Genomic DNA, 20,172 nt, shown 5'->3' with positions numbered 1-20,172 from the left:
TGGTGAGCGATCTCTAGCAAAATGGCTGCCATCCGTGCATCACCCAGGTGAGACAAACACCCCCTCATCACTGTAAAGCGCAAAGTGCTATATACACTCTTTATTAGGCATTTATTATACTTATTCTGCATACCACTCTTGTACTGTGTGTTTATTTTCATTTCTGTCATCTTCTTGTCTGCCTTGACTAGTCTGAAGACGCACCTCTTCAAGCAGCACCTCTCCCTGTCCCTCTCTACCTCCCTGTGAACCTCAATTGTTGTCTTTCTGTGATTTACTTTTTTGTGTATCAGTATTTTTAGTTTGGCTAGGTAAGCAGTGTTCGGCTAGTTAAAGGGTTTGGTCATACTTTTGCTTTGTTTGTTTGTTGAAATTTTTTTTTTTTTGAAATTGTACTTCCCTCTAGGGTAAATTTGCCGTTTGGCACCAGAGGATTAATAGACTGCAATATTTCCGGTAAGCACTGGAGTTTGTAAGATTCCGGGGGAATGTCGATCCCTGGCCCCCTGCGAGGGCCTCAGTCATCCCGGAGGATCCAGCAGCTCATCACGCAACACTGCCCCCTGCAGGTCATCACGCAACACTGCCCCCTGCAGGTCGTCGGCTGCCTGCACGGGCTTCGGAGGACAGCGCATACCCAGCAGGAAATGTACACCTACGTCACTGGCTCTTCCAAACGGTGGAGAATACAGGGGGGGAAAAGCATTAAAATATTTTAAAAAGAGAAAAAATAAACCAGCAAGAAATAAATGTGTTTAAATACTGTGCAAACACAGCCACAGGATGATGACCCATTTAGGTCCTTCCGGAAGTTTCTTAGCTCTGCTTAAAAAAACGCAAAAACTGAACTGAACACTAGTGCCTACAGTCTGAAGCTCCATTTCGCCAAACCCTACCGTAAGTGATTTTATTACTTCTTCCTTTTTGGATTTTATCATTTTTAATTTAACTACGCAGAGCCTGCGAAGGTTAGGGTACAGTCAGTGCACACCTTGAGGATGGTTAGCGATGAATACTTTCGCACCAAGGGTCAGATTTAGGAACAACGGCAATTATAACGTGCCTGGAATAGATGTCTCGTTAAACTCAAAACAGCTACACTCCAGTCCCGCACCGTCCCCAGCTTGCTGTGAAGAGGTTTAGAATGCGTGAGAAACAGATCATGCGTTCACATATTTCATTAGAGAAAAGAAAACGGGCAAAACGCGTTAGATCAGTCCCGATATAAAAGCCACATGTCAATTTTTCCAAGTTCCTATACAATTAATGCCATGCTCAAAGCGCTTTACAGTGATGAGGGGGGAACTCACCTCAACCACCACCAATGTGCAGTGCCCACCTGGGTGAGGCGACAGCAGCCATTTTGTGCCAGACCGCTCATTACACACCAGCTGAGGTGGAGAGGGAGAGAAGGATTTTTTGCCTATTAAATCAGGGGATGATTAGGTGGCGGTTTGAAACAGCCAGGGTTTGGGAATTTAGCCAGGACACCGGGGAACCCCCCTACTCTTTGCGAGGAGTGTCATGGGGTCTTTAATGACCGCATTGAGTCAGGACTTCGGTTTTAAAACTTCTCCAGTTATTGCTGTTCAACGGTAGATTGATTAAGCGGGCGGTGCACTCAAACTGTATGCATCATAGGTTTCTGATTTATGTTCAAACCAAAAAAGGATTTACTTTACAAACATCTGAACTTCTTTTCACTTATATATATATATATTTTTTTTTTCTTTAAAGAAAAAATGCTTTTATGTCATTTCATTTCATTTAAATGATATTGGAGGGCTATGAAGCACAACCTACATGGTACCACAGAATGTAGCCTCCAAATGTTTTATGAGACTCTTTTAATTGTTACACACATGCACAGATGTTTCAGACAAATCTACCTCAGTGAATATGATGAAAAATACATTCATATAATAATATATAATTATATATATATATATATATAATATTAAATTAAAAATTTAAATATTATTTAAAGTGCAGTTTACATACGTTGAGAGATGACAACAGGAAGGCCAAATATTTTCCACCAATTTTGAGCATCGTTATGTAAAAAACCTTCACAAACTGCGAACTGAACATTTCAGAGGCAGGGAACACATACAGGTTGTCTTTCTTCCCTCATGTGCTTAAAGCCGGCTGTATTCTCTCTTGGTTTTGAGAAGATCTCTCTCCCTCTCTCTCTCTCTCTTACCACGGTCTATTTTCCGTCAGCCACCTTGGTGCTCTGTAAATAACCTGTCTGGTGAGGGTTGAACAGCACCTGATCAACACCAGCCAGGTGCCCCAGGTAGCTCCGCGTCTTCACAGCCGAAGTGACGAGCACCCCTGCCTGGAGTGTTGTGAGGCAAATTAAACTTCAATCACCTCTCCTTCCACACCCTCTTTTTACAGACAGCCGAGACTCTGCATCTCAGAACTTACCGGTTGCCACAGTGGGCAGTGTAGGCCTGCACCAGGGATCCTGAAGTCTGGCCCTCGCACCCAAATCCGGCCCTGGTTTTTCTCTCCTTCCAGGTAACAAACTGGGCAATTAGTGCTGCTGATTGGCCAGGCTGTCCTCACACCTGACTCCCAGGTAAAGGGAGGGTGGAAAACCAGCAGCTATTGGCACTTCAGGGCCGTGATTTGAGGGGGTTTGTACGTAACTTGTGTGTCTGTAAAAATGAGAGACGCTGTTTTTGCAGAAGTTCTACCTTTTTAAAACTACCATCAGAAGGTGCGCTCAACCAGCGGAGGATACATCGGTCTGTTCAGTGGTTATAGTTCCAACCGTCTCTCGTTTTAATTTCATTTCTGCACATGTATTTCAAATACACATGATACCATGATACAAAGACAGCTTTGTGGGTTTTACTCAGTGCAGTTATCCAGCTAACACAGTAATCCTGCTTTGTCTGTTTTACTCAGTGCAGTTATCCAGCTAACTCAGTAATCCTGCTTTGTGGGTTTTACTCAGTGCAGTTATCCAGCTAGCTCAGTAACCCTGCTTTGTGGGTTTTACTCAGTGCAGTTATCCAGCTAACTCAGTAATCCTGCTTTGTGGGTTTTACTCAGTGCACTTATCCAGCTAACTCAGTAATCCTACTTTGTGGGTTTTACTCAGTGCAGTTATCCAGCTAACTCAGTAATCCTGCTTTGTGGGTTTTACTCAGTGCTGTTATCCGGCTAACTCAGTGGAGGGCCTGCCACAAGCATCAAATTTTAATATATAGGAATTAAATGAAACAACACAAATGGTCTCAATGGTTAATGCTAGAGAAATGCCAGTGGGAATATATCTCAAATATGGTATTGTTTCATATGAAAGACATCATATATTTCCACTTTAATGCATCTATCATAACTCAGAATGTACCAGGCGCATTGAAAGTCAAATGCCAAACAGCACACAAAAAATGTCAAATGAATTACAAAATGCAGATCACTCGACTGAACAGAAGAACGTGCTCTGTTTCACCATGACTGCATCCTCACCTGAGGATCCGGTTGCAGGGTTGTTCAATCGCATCTCGAGGCCTGAAGGGTAAACACCCCGTTTTAAATAGACGGGATCTGACGATACACGCAAGAGATACAAAAACAGAATAAAGACTGAATTCATCTCGTCTGATCATTGTGTCTTGTTTTGGTGGTTTTGCTGTATTGCTTTAGAACGTGCTCTGGCAATATAATTGTGTTCTTGTCATGCCAAAAAAAGCCCGTATGAAAATGAATTCAGGAATATAAATTTAAATTAATTAGCAGGTCTGATGGCAGTCTGGCCAATCAGCAGCACTAATTGTTCAGTTATGCTGGATTGTAAATGAATAGCTAGCTTTGCCCCTGCTCTTTAGCAACCTTCTTTAGCAAGTTATTATTCATTTGAATTTGTATCTGAGTCACTGAACTTTAAAGGTACGATAGGTAATTTCAGACTTCTGATGGGCAAGAGAGCAATTGCAATAACAAGCACACTCAAACCACAACACTGTTTATCCCTCCCCCTTCTCTGTGAATGCGCTGACGTTGAAACGCCATTGGCTGTGGCAATTAGAACCAATTTTCAACCAATGAGTTTGAATTATTGTACAACTATAGATGTTTTGGTACAGAGCGTCGGCCCGTCAACTGCATATTTTGAAACCCGAATTTAAGGACTATTAACACAGGCAGAGGGTGAGTCACTGAGCCTTTTTCAACGATAGGAAGGGATTTACAATTGTCTTGTAACAATCTGTTAACACAAAAATTGTACTTTAAGCAAACCCTCGAGATGCCCACGCTGTACATCTCCTGCTTCCCCAGCCAAGCCCAGTGGCTTTGAAGCTCTTCTGACGCTCTTCCCTAGCATAAGAACTTCAGACAGAGATGAGGACAAATCAGCTTCAGACGGAGATGAGGACAAATCAGCTTCAGACAGAGATGAGGAGAAATCAGAGGGAGGTGAGGACAAATCAGCTTCAGACAGAGATGAGGAGAAATCAGAGGGAGATTAAGAGAAATTAGAGGGAGATGAGGAGAAATCAGCTCCAGACGGAGATAAGAAGAAATGCCGTAGCCTCTGCGTAGCTTCAACACAGAAGTATAGGGGCGGCCTGTAGCGTAGTGGTTAAGGTAAATGACTGGGACCCGCAAGGTGGGTGGTTCTAATCCCGGTGTAGCCACAATAAGATCCGCACAACCCACTGGGCCCTTGAGCAAGGCCCTTAACCCTGCATTGCTCCAGGGGAGGATTGTCTCCTGCTTAGTCCAATCAACTGTACGTCGCTCTGGATAAGAGTGTCTGCCAAATGCCAATAATGTAATGTAATGTAATGTAAAAGTATAAATCAGACTAATCCTGCAGGATCCCCGAGACAAGAGGCTGCCGTCTCACTGAAAAACAAAATCCCTGTCGGGTTAAAGCGACCGCAGATAAACACGAACAACACAGAGGCTGTGGCCCACTGTTGGCGCTTCACGCACAAAAACAGTATTCAGTATAATAATTATAATGAGAGTTCACTTTGATAGCGATCGGGAGTAGGACAATGACGAGGACAGGCGAGGGCTGAGAGCGCTGGTTTCAATTAGCGGGAGAGGGATAAACGGAAAGAAATCTAACAAGATTATGCAAAACTGTCTCCTGCAAAAATTAATTAGCGGTTAATTACAGTTCATAAATTGGGCCGCTCGGATCCGGCGTAATCTTTTAAGCAAGCGGGCGGGGCGGCTTAAAGCGAGGGCGTATTAAAGAGCACTTGACATCCGAGGTCATTTAACGGGCGAGCGGAGGAGATGGGAGCAGAAGGCGCAGCTCCCTGTGTGGCTATCCCCACCCACATTACTGCCGTTACAATAACACGTCAAATAAGGCCTTATTTAGCCGTCACTTTTACCAGTTCATTCTACAACGCAGCGTGTAGCCTCGTGGCATGTACATGACTGGGACCCAGAAGGTTGGTGGTTCAAGCCCTGGTGAAGCCACTATAAGATCCATGTAGGCCCTTGAGGAAGGCTGTTAACCCTGCATTGCTCCAGGGGGGGGACTGTCCCCTGCTTGGTCTAATCGACTTTAAGTTGCTTTGGATAAAAGCATCAGCTAAATAACAAATGTATTGTTATTGTTACTGACTAACTCTGCCACTAACTCATTCACTAATATTGTCCAGTAAGGCAGGGGTGCACAGCAAGGGCCGATCTGGTTCAGGATTTCGAACTTCGGCTCTTAATTATTTAATTAGCTCAATCATGTCTAAATCTGCGGGCGGCACGGATGGTGTAGTGGGTAGCACTGCCGCCTCACAGCAAGGAGGTCCTGGGTTCGAATCCCCGTCGGCCGGGGCCTCTCTGTGCGGAGTTCGCATGTTCTCCCCATGTCTGCGTGGGTTTCCTCCAGGTACTCCGGTTTCCTCCCACAGTCCAAAGACATGCACATTAGGCTGATTGGAGAGTCTAAATTGCCCGTAGGTATGAGTGTGTGAGTGAATGGTGTGTGTGCCCTGCGATAGACTGGCGACCTGTCCAGGGTGTATTCCTGCCTTTCGCCCAATGTATGCTGGGATAGGCTCCAGCGACCCTGATCAGGATAAGCGGTTTAAGCGGTTTCAGATAATGGATGGATGGATGTCTAAATCTGATATGTGTACAAGAACCAGCTAAACTGGCAAAATATTTTACTGATCCAGTACAGGAGTGAACCAGTGTAGTTTGTGGAGCTGTCAGACAATTAACATTAAGGTAATTGGTTGGAACAAAAACCAGCAGGTAAGTTGACGCTCCAGGACTGGAGCACCCCTGCACTAAGGAGATGGTTTTAGAACGGGTGCACAGCAAGGGCTGATCCGCTTCAGGATTTTATGCCAACTTCTGCTCGTAATGATTTAATTAGCTAAATAATGTCTTGATCGGATATTTGTATACGCACCAGCTACAGTTGCAGACTGCAAGTGCGTCCTAACGATTTTACTGAGCTCAAGTACAGGAGTGAACCAACATCATTTACAGAGCTGTCAGAAAAATAAATTAAGGTAATTGGTTGGAACAAAAACCGGCTTGCATACCAGCCCTCCAGGACCAGAGTTGTGCACCCCTGTTTTAGAACATTTTCAGAATACATTTTGATGAGAGTTAAGTACAGAGTTTTCTCTCCTATCGTCAGGGGGATTTGACACTGGTTGTCTAGCCTTATCGGAGGAGGGCTCTTGCCCAAGATCAGTAGATGTGATTCAGCCCTGATTAGTTGATTAGTGGCATACAATCAGGGTTTTTAGTGCTGGGGCTAGAATGAAATTGTCCAGCTAGACAGTTTTTCTCAGATAAGGTTGGCACTTGTGAGATTGGTTATCATATGTAATTCTTAGACTCTGCGGTTGTAGTGAATGAACTTGATTTTCAATGTTACAGCTGCAGGTGAGGTCACCTTCAATCATTCTCTACCGTGCGTTTGACGAAGGTTTGATGAAGACTTTCTGTTACACTGGCTGTGTCCGGAAATTGTATATAACAAAAAAAGTTGAGGTGTGCTTTGTTAGGGTTGGAGTGAAAACCTACAGGAAGGTAGATCTCCAGGAACAGGGTTGGGCAGCCCTGCTCTAGCTGTTGAATGAGGTGTGCTTTTTTAGGGTTGGAGTGAAAACCTACAGGATGGTAGATCTCCAGAAACAGGGGTTGGCAGCCCTGCTCTAGCTGTTGATTGAGGTGTGCTTTGTTAGGGTTGGAGTGAAAACCTACAGGAAGGTAGATCTCCAGGAACAGGGTTGGGCAGCCCTGCTCTAGGTGTTGAATGAGGTGTGCTTTGTTAGGGTTGGAGTGAAAACCTACAGGATGGTAGATCTCCAGGAACAGGGTTGGATTGGTCTGCACTGGCTTAGCTCAGGGGTGTCAAACTCCAGTCCTGGAGAGCCGTAGTGTGTTTCAGCACGAGAGATACATTTATAAGTCATTTCATTGGCTAAAGAGTCCACACACCTTGTTCTCAAGGCCTTAATTGGCTGCTGATTGAAAGGAAACCACAAATACCAGCAGACACTGCAGCCCTCCAGGACTGGAGTCTTCAACCCTGGTCCTGGAGAGCCACAGGGTCCACTTGTTTTCAAAGTTACGCTGCACTTAATTAATGAATTAGAGCAGTTGATTACATAGTTAACTCTCCTCACCTGCTTACCTGCCTCTCAACACGGTGCTGATTTTAAGGTGAAAACAAAAGCCAGCCACACCCTGCGGCTCTCCAGGATCAGGGTTGGAGACCACTATTACAGCCTTGTTCTCCCGTCCTGACGGAATAAGAAATGTGCGGTGGCTTGTGTGTGACACGCAGAGGTGGAACATCCAGGGGTCAGTGGTTCTTCCACCCATTAACTCAGCCTGCTGATTTCACCAATTAGTAGCGCTTCCCAGCTGAGGAATTGTGCCAATTAGCAAATCCAGGTGATTGGAACGGAGTAGTGGGGTGGCCTTGTCACATTTCAGACCAGAATTTTCCATCTCTGCTTGCATGCCATGTCTTGTCCTGATCTAACTCAGGGGTTCAGCATGACTTAAGGGTACAATAGGTAATTTTGGACGGTTCTGTCCTGCCTGGACTACTGCAATTCCCTCTTGGCTGGCCTCCCAGCGTCCGCCATCAGACCCCTCCAACTTATCCAGAATACAACAGCTAGTCTGGTCTTCAACCTTCCCAAATACTCACATGTCACCCCCCTGCTTACCTCCCTCCACTGGCTGCCTGTCGTGGCTCGCATCAAATTCAAAACATTGGTGCTGGCCTTCCAAGCAGTTAAGGGGTCTTCCCCAGCTTACCTACAAAAAATCATCAGACCCTACACCCCTGCCAGACCTCTTCGTTCAGCCTCCACAGGCCGCTTGGCACCTCCCCCTCTCCGAACCTCCACCTCACGCTCACGACAACTGTCTGTTCCACGGTGGTGGAATGAACTCCCCGTTGAGGTCAGAACTGTAGAATCTCTCCTCACCTTCAAGTGCAAACTGAAGACGCACCTCTTCAAGCAGCACCTCTCCCCATCCCTCCCTACCTCCCTGTGAACCTTAATTGTTGTCTTTCTGTGATTTACTTTTTTGTGTATCGGTATTTTGTGTTTGGCTAGTTAAGTTTGGTCACTTTTGCTTTGTTGTTTGTTTGTTTATTTGTTTGTTTAAAAAAATAAAATAAATAAAATAGGCCCTGATCCTTATCGTTCTTGTACAGGTAGCAGTTGAAATTGTACTTCCCTCTAGGGTCTTTCAGCGCACTTATCCCTGGTTATGGGTATGCACTTTGTTGTACGTCGCTCTGGATAAGAGCGTCTGCCAAATGCCATTAATGTAATTAATGTAATGTAATGAACCAGGTTAGAGGTGAGTTGACTGTATAATGAACTGCTCTCATTGATCAATTCAGCACTGAGTAACAACGAAGGCCAGCACACCCTGCAGCTCTCCAGGACCAGGGCTGCTGACCTGTGGACTAAACTAGTTCTGTACAGGTGGATGAAATCCAACAGCCCTGCAAGCTGGGCCTCAGGTGAACATTGTGCCATCTCACATGACAGTATTTATAAAACAGGATTAGTGTAGTGGTTATGGTACATGACTGGGACACGCAAGGTCGGTGGTTCGAATCCCGGTGTAGCCACAATAAGATCTGCACAGCCGTTGGGCCCTTAACCCTGCATTGCTCCAGTGTAGGATTGTCTCCTACTTACCGTAGTCTAATCAACTGTATGTCGCTCTGGATAAGAGCGTCTGCCAAATGCTGTTATTGTAATGTAATGCCACGACCTTCCCAATGGCCAGCTCTGAACATTTACAGGAGGTTCAGGAACGAGAAAATCATCCCTTATATACATTTCTAAAGAATGCAAATTTTTATGATTGATTATTATTATTTAATTATGTTTTGGTTTTTTTGTCCGTTGTGTTACTCCCTGCTCAAAAGGATTCATAGTCATGTTTTTTTCCCTCTCACTTGACATTAGAAAAATGTAATAAGCATATGTAGCCTATACATATAAAATGTTTAACACAAAGTAAAAGAAGAAAAAATATATGTATAATAAAATAAATAAAGCTGACCTCCCAAGAGGAGGGTGGTGGCAGGAATTAAAAAATAATAATGAAAAATATTTATCTATACAGTATATTATCAACAACTTAATATCCCACACTGTGTTGTTTTCATGTTTTCAAACACACACACACACACACACACACACACACACGCATACTGTTTGCTGGGACTTTCGTATTGGTGGTGATGTCACGCGCCGGAGAGCGTTATGACCGTTATGGTCTAATTAGGATTTCCAGTCGCAAACGACATGTCCTCCCTGAATGACTGCGTTCAAAGTGTCTTGTAGCAGAAAAAAAGGTACAGAATCCGGGAACAGAGCTTAGCCCAGCTGTGCGTAATATGTCAGTCTGGTGAGAGCGCCTCGTCGCGCAGTATTTCCGACGGCGAAGCTTGGAAGTAAAGCGAAGCAACTACTTTAACGGGGAAGCATAACAGGTCATCCGAATTCGCTCGTTGTCCCGTGTCGGTCGCCACGATGGCATCGGTCCTTGGAAACAATAGCCGCTCTTCGGGAACTCTTAGCAACCCGCTGAAATGCAAGTTCAAAAGAAGGAGGAGGAGGAGATCAAAGAAAACAGGTAAACAGGTAAACTTTTGTGTCCTGTGGGTATATTCTATGGTTCTGCTGTCAAAACGAAGGAAACACTTTGGTGTTTTATGATGTTCTCGGCTGCGATTTATTTTTTAACTGATTGGACCTATTAACGTTCCAAATCCGTTAATAGTCTATTAGACTGTTCCTTTGGGGGTAATTTAGGGTATGGGGATTGTCCTTTATAATTCAAAGTCTATTCCATCTTATTAACGACTGGTCGGCGTATTTAAACGTTAACGCGAATGTGACGGTATGCACAATAAAATGCACTGCGTAAAAAAACTGCTTGTTCTCTGCGAGACAAACTCATCCTGTGTGCAAAAACGTGGCGCATTAACGCTCCACCATTTCAGAATTTGGTTTTATTCAGACAATCTTTAAACGAAATATATAAAACACGCTAGCTTGTCAGTTTTCAACCGTTTTAGTGTTTGCCAGGCTACATCTGGAAATATATAGAAGTTGTTTCGGTTAGTGTTGCAATGCAGACACAGGAATATATTTGGGGTTTAACCAATTTTGCAATCAATGGAGTTTTGTTGGTAGCCTACTTTCTATCGTTGGCAATCAGCCGAATTTGGAATAACCATCTTAAACCAGATTCTTGCGAACAGAATGGTTAAAATCGTGAAACGGTGAACTGGGCTTTTACGGATAGTGTATGTAACACACTTAACTGCACTTCAACCAAATTAGCCTGTTGTCCCGTAAAAACGGCAGAAGCAACTATCCTTGTTTCAGGCACTCCGCGTTTAGTTTGTTATTGCAGTGTTTGTTGGTCGTGCTTGTATTTGTATTGAGTGCATTAATTTAACATTGGGGGTTGTCCTTGAAAGTGCACGGTGGCTTTTCATTTCGCCTGACCCTTGATGATTAATGCTAATACCTAAATGGCTGTATTGTTGTAAGCACTTGACAGTTAATATTGCATCCAATGTATTGCAATTCTTAGAAGGCACAGATGCCATTTTTATCAATAAAGATAAACTTAAAAACATTAGCGATAAATCGCTAACCAATCGTGGACACTAACCTATTCAGAACTTTTCAAATCAAGCATTGTTTCCTACATTAAATATATGGATATATTTGACAATCGATAGGATACTACTATTATATGATATCTCTTATTTATACAGCACATACAGTGCAGTCCATAAGTATTTGGACTGTTGTACAATTTTTGTTGTCTTGGCACTGTAGTCCAGCAGATCAGATTTGAAATGAAACAATAAATGTGAGGCTGAATTGCAGATTGCCACCTTTAATTTGAGGAGATCATGTAGGAATTATACCTATTTTCCATGCTCCCCCCATTTTAGGGAACTGAAAGTAATTGGATCATAGATGGCGGAACTATTTTTTTTTGGGGGGGGGGTGTGTGTGTGTGAAAATTATACACAGAACTCTCCGGGCTCTTTTAGGTACTACTTTTAGGCAAACTATAACTTGGCCATTCTGTTTTGCAACTAGTGGCCTGTATCTCACCTCTGCAGTTCTGTCTGTGAAGTCTTCTGTGGACAGTGGTCTCAGACGCATCCACTCCTGCCTCCTGAAGAGTGTTTCTGACCTGATGGACAGGGGGTTTGGGGGTTTTGTTCTGTTTTGTTTGGAACATCATTAAGAAGAAAGAGAGCACTGTTGAGCCCAGTTAATGTCATAAACTACCAGCGCTTTTGACATTAACTGGGATCAACAGTGCTCTCTTTCTTCTTAATGATGTTCCAAACTGTTTATTTCGGTAATCCTATTCTTTGGCCTATTTATTTTTTCTTTTTTTCTTTTCTTGCCTCATAATTGCATCCTTGTCTGTCATTAGCACAACTCTGCTCCTCATGTTGACAAGCACTTATAACGGACTCCAAAGCCAATCAAAAACCTAGAATCAAGACTAGATACTGAAAGCTTTCTTGTACCAGCAGGAAGGAAACAATTGAATCGGCCAGACTAATCCGAAACAGCAGAGAGGCAAACTGTCCAATTACGTTTGTACTTTTGTAAATATGCATAAGAGTGGTGTAATTCCTACCTGGATCTCCCAATGTGGATGTAAAAAAACCCTCAAAGTAAAGGTGACAGTCTCCACTGAACCCTGTACTGAATAATTGGACTACAGAGCCAAACGAACTGAAATTGTTCCACTGTCCAAATACCTATGGACTGCACTATACTTATATAATAGTGTGATTTGACACACAAAATTACAGGCTTTAAACCAGTTTACTTTTCGTGGTAAAGCTTGCAAAAATATCGATACCAGTTAACTTTTCAAGATAGCTCATTCAGTGCAACTAAAGGAAATTTTCTCCTGAGTTTGTGTATATTATATCTTTTTGTTTTTAGCTCTGTTATGTTGAAATAGTTCTTGGCCTGTAGGTGGCAATATGCAATATGGTATGTCAGACGTTTTGCTTTTCCCCAGACAGAATACACTCATTCATTGCGAGATGAAACTTCCATTAGAGGATTTCGTTAAAATTGACAGCATTTACATTTCACTTTTGAATAGGTAGTCATTACCTTGACAATTTTATGTCGTGCTCTTTACAAAAGGTAGCCATTTCGGGATTATAGTAGCAAGCCAATTGGAATGCTAATGCCGTGAAATGGTGGGATTTGCTTTAGATGTTTGTTCCAAAGCATGTATTTTTGTATTTATTTTGCTCTATACAAAAGTGCATATAACGATTTGGAAGAACTGTGCCAGTACTTTTAAAAATAACTGATCCATGACACATTTAATACGACCGCTTTCAGGCTCATTATTATTGATGGAAATCAAAAAGCAGCTGAGGAAAGTAATTCCCGAATATTCCTAAAAATGTCTTATAAGCACCCGGTTGAGCAGTGCAAAATACGACCTGTCTAAAAGAACCTCTTATCACATTGTTACGTGGTGCTTTAATGCTCGTGTGTTTGGTGTTCTACTGGGACATGTTGATTCTCAGGTGACGGTTTGTATGTAAGGCGCCGGTCCGGTGTCATTCTTTCAGAATCGTGATGTCAGATCGATGACAATCACGGTATTTGGGAACATTGCTGCCCACAAAGTTGTCTCTGCACTTCCTTAGCGGCTCGTTGTCAAAGTCGGATAGGCAGTGTTTACGGATCAATACTACGTGGAGCACGACCTGCACCTGATTGGTTAGAGAGTGATTTATGCAAATGAGACAGACACACCCACTCCACCTGCCCTCATTTTTTAGGACTTGTGCAGAAGGAGGAGCCAGGCTGAAGTGGCCAGTGCAGTTACTCTTTACGGTCATCGAGCTGCAGTGCTTCGTGATATCTACTGCCTGTCCGGGATGATCCGCATGATCCGGTATCGTCAAGTCGTTCATGAGAATCGATTTAATCTTTTGTGCCATTGACTTTTCATTGAAATCTGTGGAATTGCGGAATGTCGGCCATTCCCGCATGTCTAAGATGTCTAAATGACACAGTGATGTCTTGGCTTAAATTCATGAAATGGGTACATATGCAAATAATCGATAATTCTTTCTCACCGCCCACCGATTATTCAACCCACCGAAATGAGAAATTTTTCACATCCCTACTGTCCACTGCTTAGTAACCCCTTTTTTAAGTGATTTGAGCCATAAGATAATGCCCTAGTTTAGGAAGCAACCACTACCCAGCATCCTTTGGGAGGACGATGTAAGGAGAGGGCCATGGTAACTGACAGTTTTACATCTGGAGGTAGAAACACTGGGGGTGTTCAAGACCAGGTGGTGCTAGATACTATCTAGGTTTTGGGCAAACTAAGCAGCAGGTGCACTTTGCGTGAAAGGGCGGGCACTGCCGGGCGGAACGGCCTGTTATGATGTGTGATGTCACCTCTGCGGGATATTTGAGCGGTAAAGTCCGATACAGCCACACAAGAGACGGACGTCAGGAGGAGATAACTCTCGCCGGCCTCGGTTCTGTGCTGTGGCTGCGTTGGGCCTCACCGCCCAGACGTCCAGCAGTTGCAGCGCGCCGGTTACCGTGGAATGTGCCGGAAGGCTGGGCGACAGCGGCGGGTTCCTCCTTGTGTGCCCCCCTGTCGCTCCTCCAGCGCGGGTTCCTCCTTGTGTGCCTGGGCCTGTCGCTCCTCCAGCGCGGGTTCCTCCTTGTGTGCCTGGGCCTGTCGCTCCTCCAGCGCGGGTTCCTCCTTGTGTGCCTGGGCCTGTCGCTCCTCCAGCGCGGGTTCCTCCTCGTGTGCCCCCCTGTCGCTCCTCCAGCGCGGGTTCCTCCTTGTGTGCCTGGGCCTGTCGCTCCTCCAGCGCGGGTTCCTCCTTGTGTGCCTGGGCCTGTCGCTCCTCCAGCGCGGGTTCCTCCTCGTGTGCCCCCCTGTCGCTCCTCCAGCGCGGGTTCCTCCTCGAGCGCGGGTTCCTCCTCGAGCGCGGGTTCCTCCTCCAGCGCGGGTTCCTCCTCGTGTGCCTGGCCCTGTCGCTCCTCCAGCGCGGGTTCCTCCTCCAGCGCGGGTTCCTCCTCCAGCGCGGGTTCCTCCTCCAGCGCGGGTTCCTCCTCCAGCGCGGGTTCCTCCTCCAGCGCGGGTTCCTCCTCGTGTGCCTGGCCCTGTCGCTCCTCGAGCGCGCCGGTCGCCCCTGCCCTCATTAGGGCGGCGGAAGGGGCCCTTCTGAGTTCTGAGCTGATTATTTTAATGTTAACCCAACAGCACATGAAAGAGCCTCGGCCGGGGGGGCGGGGGGCGGGGGGCGGAGGGGTGTTTCCTGAGAGGCACATAATTTATGGAGCAATTATTACACAGACCCTCCGGGCGGGGGGGGAGGGGGGGGGGGGTTGGGCCCCAGCGAGGGGTGTCTGAGGGGGGACGGGCTGTTCTGGACCGGGCTGTTCTGGACCGGGCTACAGGACCTTCTGCTCCGCCTGGCAGTGGCCCAGTCCAAAAACGTAAACCGTAAAGTTTCAGTAAGTGTGTTACACAAGGAGAAATTGTAACGGTTCCACAGACGGGCGTGCAAAAGGTTCAAGACCTTTGGTAGTAAAAATAGAAAACTAATACTTTGGGGAGAGGGAGAGAGAGAAACAGAGTGAGAGAGAGAGATGGACACAACTTGATCAGTTGCATTACTGTTGAGTTTATATTAATCTCCGAAAGTGTGACAGTGTGAACAGTGAATCTTTTCACAGAAGAAACGTTTATTTTAGTATCCCGTTGGTAAAGAGGGAAGCAGCATTAAAAGTGTTTTTTTTTTCTCTTACTGTACAAAAATTGAATCATTAGCACGACTCACGCAGACATAATTTCATGGATCATATTAATAGTGCAGTGTGAAAAAGATCAAACTGCTTCGACCTTTAATTATTGGTGCGAAATCTGATGCTAATATTTTCATACTGCTAGCCACATTTGAGTCGAAGGTAAACAGTTCTGGCCCGCACAAGGTTAATGGAGATCATTAAAATCCACTAACACACAACCTTGTACACTTCATTAACTGCTAACTATTCCCATGGTAATATTCCATGGTTCCCTGGGTTACTGCATCGTCCAATGAAAATTTAGCCTTGGGAGGGGGATGGCAGATAAATTGACCACTATGTTTTTTTAGCAAGTGGCAGTTTCAGTTCAGTTTTAGTGTATTATTTTAAATATTTGTAACATTTTGTATCTTTGTATGACACCTTCTCCTTTCGTAAGGAGAAGAGGAAAAACAAGAAGAGGTGACTTTCAGAAATATTCAAATATAAACAGTCTCAACTGTCATATCTCCGTCACGCTCAGAATCTGCACTCGCGGCAGTATTGTTCGGTGTTGTGCTGTTCCGCTGTCGACGGTCTGTCAGATCATCCTTCCCAGTCAGCGAGAACGCAGCGCATGAATGGAGACGGTTTTTTTACGTCGTGACGGTTTGAAGACCGTTTACTCTGAATGACTGGAAGATGCACTCTGAGATTTTAATGGCCCCCGAAGCACAAATCAGTCTTTGGCTTACAGTAGCACATGATAGCTCTGCCCATGTCGTGTCACAAACTACAGGTCAGACAGCCCTGAAGGTATTTTAGTGTCCTGGCTGTACTATTGTGGAAGCCTACCACAATCCTTGTTGTTATATTTCCTGGGGGCAGCGTTTAAGGGGCTTTTATATGTACTGGGGGCTAAGGTGCGTTCCACGATAAGATCCGCACAGCTGTTGGGCCCTTGAGCAAGGCCCTTAACCCCACATACTGCAGCTCTCCAGGCACTGTGTGATAGCGGAAAAATCTTAATTGAGGCCGTAAATATATCTATTGTTTTGCTTGTTATTGGGTTGTCATACAACGCAAGCGTCACTTGTATTTATTTACAGTACAGTACGGCCTGTAAAAGTGGCCTGTAGCGCAGTGGTTAATGTGAATGACTGGGATATGCAAGGACGGTGGTTCTAATCCCGGTGTAGCCACAATAAGATTCGCACAGCCGTTGGGCCCTTGAGCAAGGCCCTTAACCCTGCATTGCTCCAGGGGAGGAGTGTCTCCTGCTTAGTCTAATCAACTGTACGTCGCTCTGGATAATACATTACATTACATTTATTTAGCAGACGCTTTTATCCGAAGCGACGTGCAGGAAGTCAAAACGTCCCCCTGCATGTCACAAGGGAGATTTGAATGGCAGACACTATATTATTTTTAATTATTTTAATTAATCGATTTTCGTTCAGTCACTGGCCCCGTGTCCAGACTCCATTTTGTTATAACGGAGATCAGGGCTCGCTGGCCTGTACATACAGCAGATTCATCGCCGTTTCACAGGCCTGTGGTGAAGCCGGAGAGGCCGGCGTTGCCGTGGAACGAGCAGGTGTTAAGACGCATCGCTGTTATATGATGATGCCAATCTGTTGCAGATTAGCCAATCCATTTTCAATTTAGCATCCTGCTTGAGATTAATTAGCAGATGTCTATTGATTTTAGCCTTCAGTCAGACCGCCCGTTAGCATCCGACTGCTACGGCTTCGGGGCTGTTTTATAAATGCCATAAGTAAAATGATTAAACAATTTTTTTTCTCAATTTTTTTATTTTAGTTTTTTTTTAATCATGAAAGATTTTTCAGTTGATGATTTTCTAGTAGGAGAGGTGTGGGTTGAGGGAGTTTCTAAAGACAAGCTAAAATCAAAATGACTTTTTTCCTCAATTTAGACAATTCTTGATAACACAACTGGAGGTATACACTCAATTTGCACTTTATTAGGTAGACCTGTACACCGGTTTGTTAGTGCAAATATATAATCGTGTGGCAACAACTAAATGCATACCAGCATGTAGACATGGTCAAGATGTTCAGCTGTTTTTCAGACCAAATGTCAAAATGAGGAAGAAATGTGATGTAAGTGACTTTGACCATGGAATGATTGTTGGTGCCAGACAGGGTGGTTTGCGTATCTCAGAAACTGCTGATCTCCTGGGATTTCCACACGCAACAGTCTGGAGTTTGCAAAGAATGGTGCAAAAAAACAACAACCAGTGAGCAGCAGCTCTGCAGACAGAAACGCCTTGTTAATGAGAGACGTCACTCTCCCTCCCTCTCTCCCTCTATCTTTCTCCCTCTCCCTCTCTCTCTCAATTCAATTCAATTTGCATTATTGGCTTGACAAAACACTACATTTTTAATTGCCAAAGCATATATATGAATGAACACACATTTAACATTGAACAAAACTTTGCATCAAATTATCTCTGTCTTTCTCTCCCTCTCTCCCTCCCTCTCCCTCCCTCCCTCCCTCCCCTTCTTTTCTCTTTGTTGCCCTGACAAAGCGACAGACAGGCAGGTGAGGTTCTGGATGGTGCTGAAAGTGGGCCAGCTCCACAGCTGTGTCCCCGGTACCGGGGAGACCCGCTGTCCCACACCGCTGTTTATCACTGTCAGGGAGGAGAGGAAAAAAGAGAGATTAAAAGAGAGATATGAAGCCAGCCCAACGCCGCCCGTCTGGGGAGTGTGTGAACGCTGGTCTGGGGTGTGTGTGAACACTGGTCTGGGGAGTGTGTGAACACTGGTCTGGGGTGTGTGTGAACACTGGTCTGAGGAGTGTGTGAACACTGGTCTGGGGTGTGTGTGAACACTGGTCTGGGGAGTGTGTGAACACTGGTCTGGGGTGTGGGTGAACACTGGTCTGGGGTGTGGGTGAACACTGGTCTGGGGAGTGTGTGGACACTGGTCTGGGGAGTGTGTGAACACTGGTCTGGGGTGTGTGTGAACACTGGTCTGAGGAGTGTGTGAACACTGGTCTGGGGTGTGGGTTTCAGCTGCAGTTCACCGTGATGTAATGGACCTGTATGGACCCTGTGGTAATCAATGCGCTGACAGCCTCAGCAGCAACATCTCATATGTAATATGAATATCAAATATAATGCCACAGTTACTCGCTAACATCAACATCAACAGAGCTCTCAAAAATGCACATTTTAATCCAGAACTATTTATTCTGTTCTTCTGTGTCCACAGTTCTCTGGGTAGGTGGAAACACACTTTAATTTAATTTTAGCGTGAGCTGCCCCTTTGAAAAAGAAAAAAAAAACTTTTTTTTGACGTTTCGCCTCTCGTCAGGTGGGGCTAAAGCCAAATTGGCTAAAGCGATAGAGCCCTACACCCTACAGGGCGAATACCTCTGTGATGTGTCCGTGGTCAAGGCTGCCCTTTTCTGGTCCTGCTGCCTGACTGGTTCCGACCGGATTAGTCTCATTACGCGTGAAGCGCTCTATCAGATTTCTACAGGAACAAACACGGTGGCAACAGGTCGTATAACACGGGGAACCTTCCCTTTCAACTCGCGGCTGTGACCACACTCCTTTGTATTTCCTCAATCAAAGGCCTATTACTACAGAGCGGTTTTTATAACTCCGCTTCAATCGGTTGAAGGATATCGTCCTCTCTTAATTCTCACAGAGTTGCGTGTGTGGAGTCTCATTTATTACACTGACTGACACGTAGAATGCAGGGTGCCTTTATGTTTTCAGATATTAAACTAGTATGTGTCATATTTACGTCTGATTTACATTTAGTTTAATTAAAGCGGTTCGCAATCTTACAGTAGCGTGACCCTGCTTTGAAAGTTTGACGTTCTGCTGTGAGCCTGTCGTCAGTCAGTTGTGCGTAATTATGTAATTGTTATAATAATTATGTAATTGTTTTGGAGTCAAATACTTTTCTGTGCTGAGCGTGCCTGGTGCAGTCCAGAGGACCAGAAGGCTGGGTGTGGCTGCACTTACTGAGAGTATTTCACAGGTTCCGGTCCGGACACGCTCCGTAAAGTGTAGAAAAGGATGGCCTGTAGCGTAGTGGTTAAGGTAGATGACTTGGGCCTGCATGGTCGGTGAGTCAATCCCCGGTGTAGCCACAATAAGATCCGCACAGCCGTTGGGCCCTTGAGCAAGGCCCCTTAAGCCTGCATTGCTCCAGGGGAGGATTGTCTCCTGCTCAGTCTAATCAACTGTACGTCTGCCAAATGCCATTTAATGTAATGTAATCTAATGTAAAAAAAATAAAAAAAATAAAAGTGTTTGAATCCAAAACAGGTCCATGTTTGACCCAGGTAGCACTCCCACACCAACACTTAGGCTCCACTGCAAAAACCAAAAAAGAACACTCATTTCAGTCCTAAAATCTAATTTCTTTTACTGTTTTGCTAAATCAGATTAAAATATTGCCAATGAGGTGAGACGGTTTGACTCGAGATTTGCTGATGGAATGAGAAAATTTTACTTAAAACAAGCAAACATTAACTTAAAACAAGCGAATACTTTCTGCATGAGAGAAAATGATAAAATCTTATAAGGCAGTGGCTTTTTGCAGAATGGCACAGCCGGGTGAGGAGTGGAAGGAGACATCGGGCACGGACGTTTTTAAAAACCATGAAAGCTGTTAAGAAGGTGAACTGCGACATATCTTTCCGGGTTGGCGTCTGTCAGCAGAAAATGGGGGCTGTGGGCGGAATGAAATGGGCACCAAGCACATTCTGCACAGATAGCTCTGTAATGAGGAAATATTTCTCCCTCGGTTGCCAGGTCATTCAGGAGAGGCGGAGAGGGCAGGTCAGGGCTGGGAGCAGTGCTGGG

At 44.9% G+C, this 20,172-nt stretch overlaps 1 protein-coding gene across 1 annotated transcript in view; it reads left to right on the top strand.

The window, feature by feature from the left end:
- Positions 1-10,016: 10,016 nt before the first annotated feature.
- LOC133137357 (double-stranded RNA-specific editase B2-like) overlaps positions 10,017-20,172 on the top strand; it is a 77,032-nt gene continuing 66,876 nt past the window's right edge. Inside the window, exon 1 of the mRNA XM_061255583.1 lies at positions 10,017-10,119. Coding sequence (XP_061111567.1) covers positions 10,017-10,119 — 103 coding nt within the window. The remainder of the gene's footprint in view (positions 10,120-20,172) is intronic.

This window comes from Conger conger, chromosome 9, assembly GCF_963514075.1.
Source record: "Conger conger chromosome 9, fConCon1.1, whole genome shotgun sequence".
In the NCBI taxonomy this organism is placed as follows: Eukaryota; Metazoa; Chordata; class Actinopteri; order Anguilliformes; family Congridae; genus Conger; species Conger conger.
Note: the sequence above shows the minus strand (reverse complement) of the source record. Positions and strands in the feature narration are given on the sequence as shown.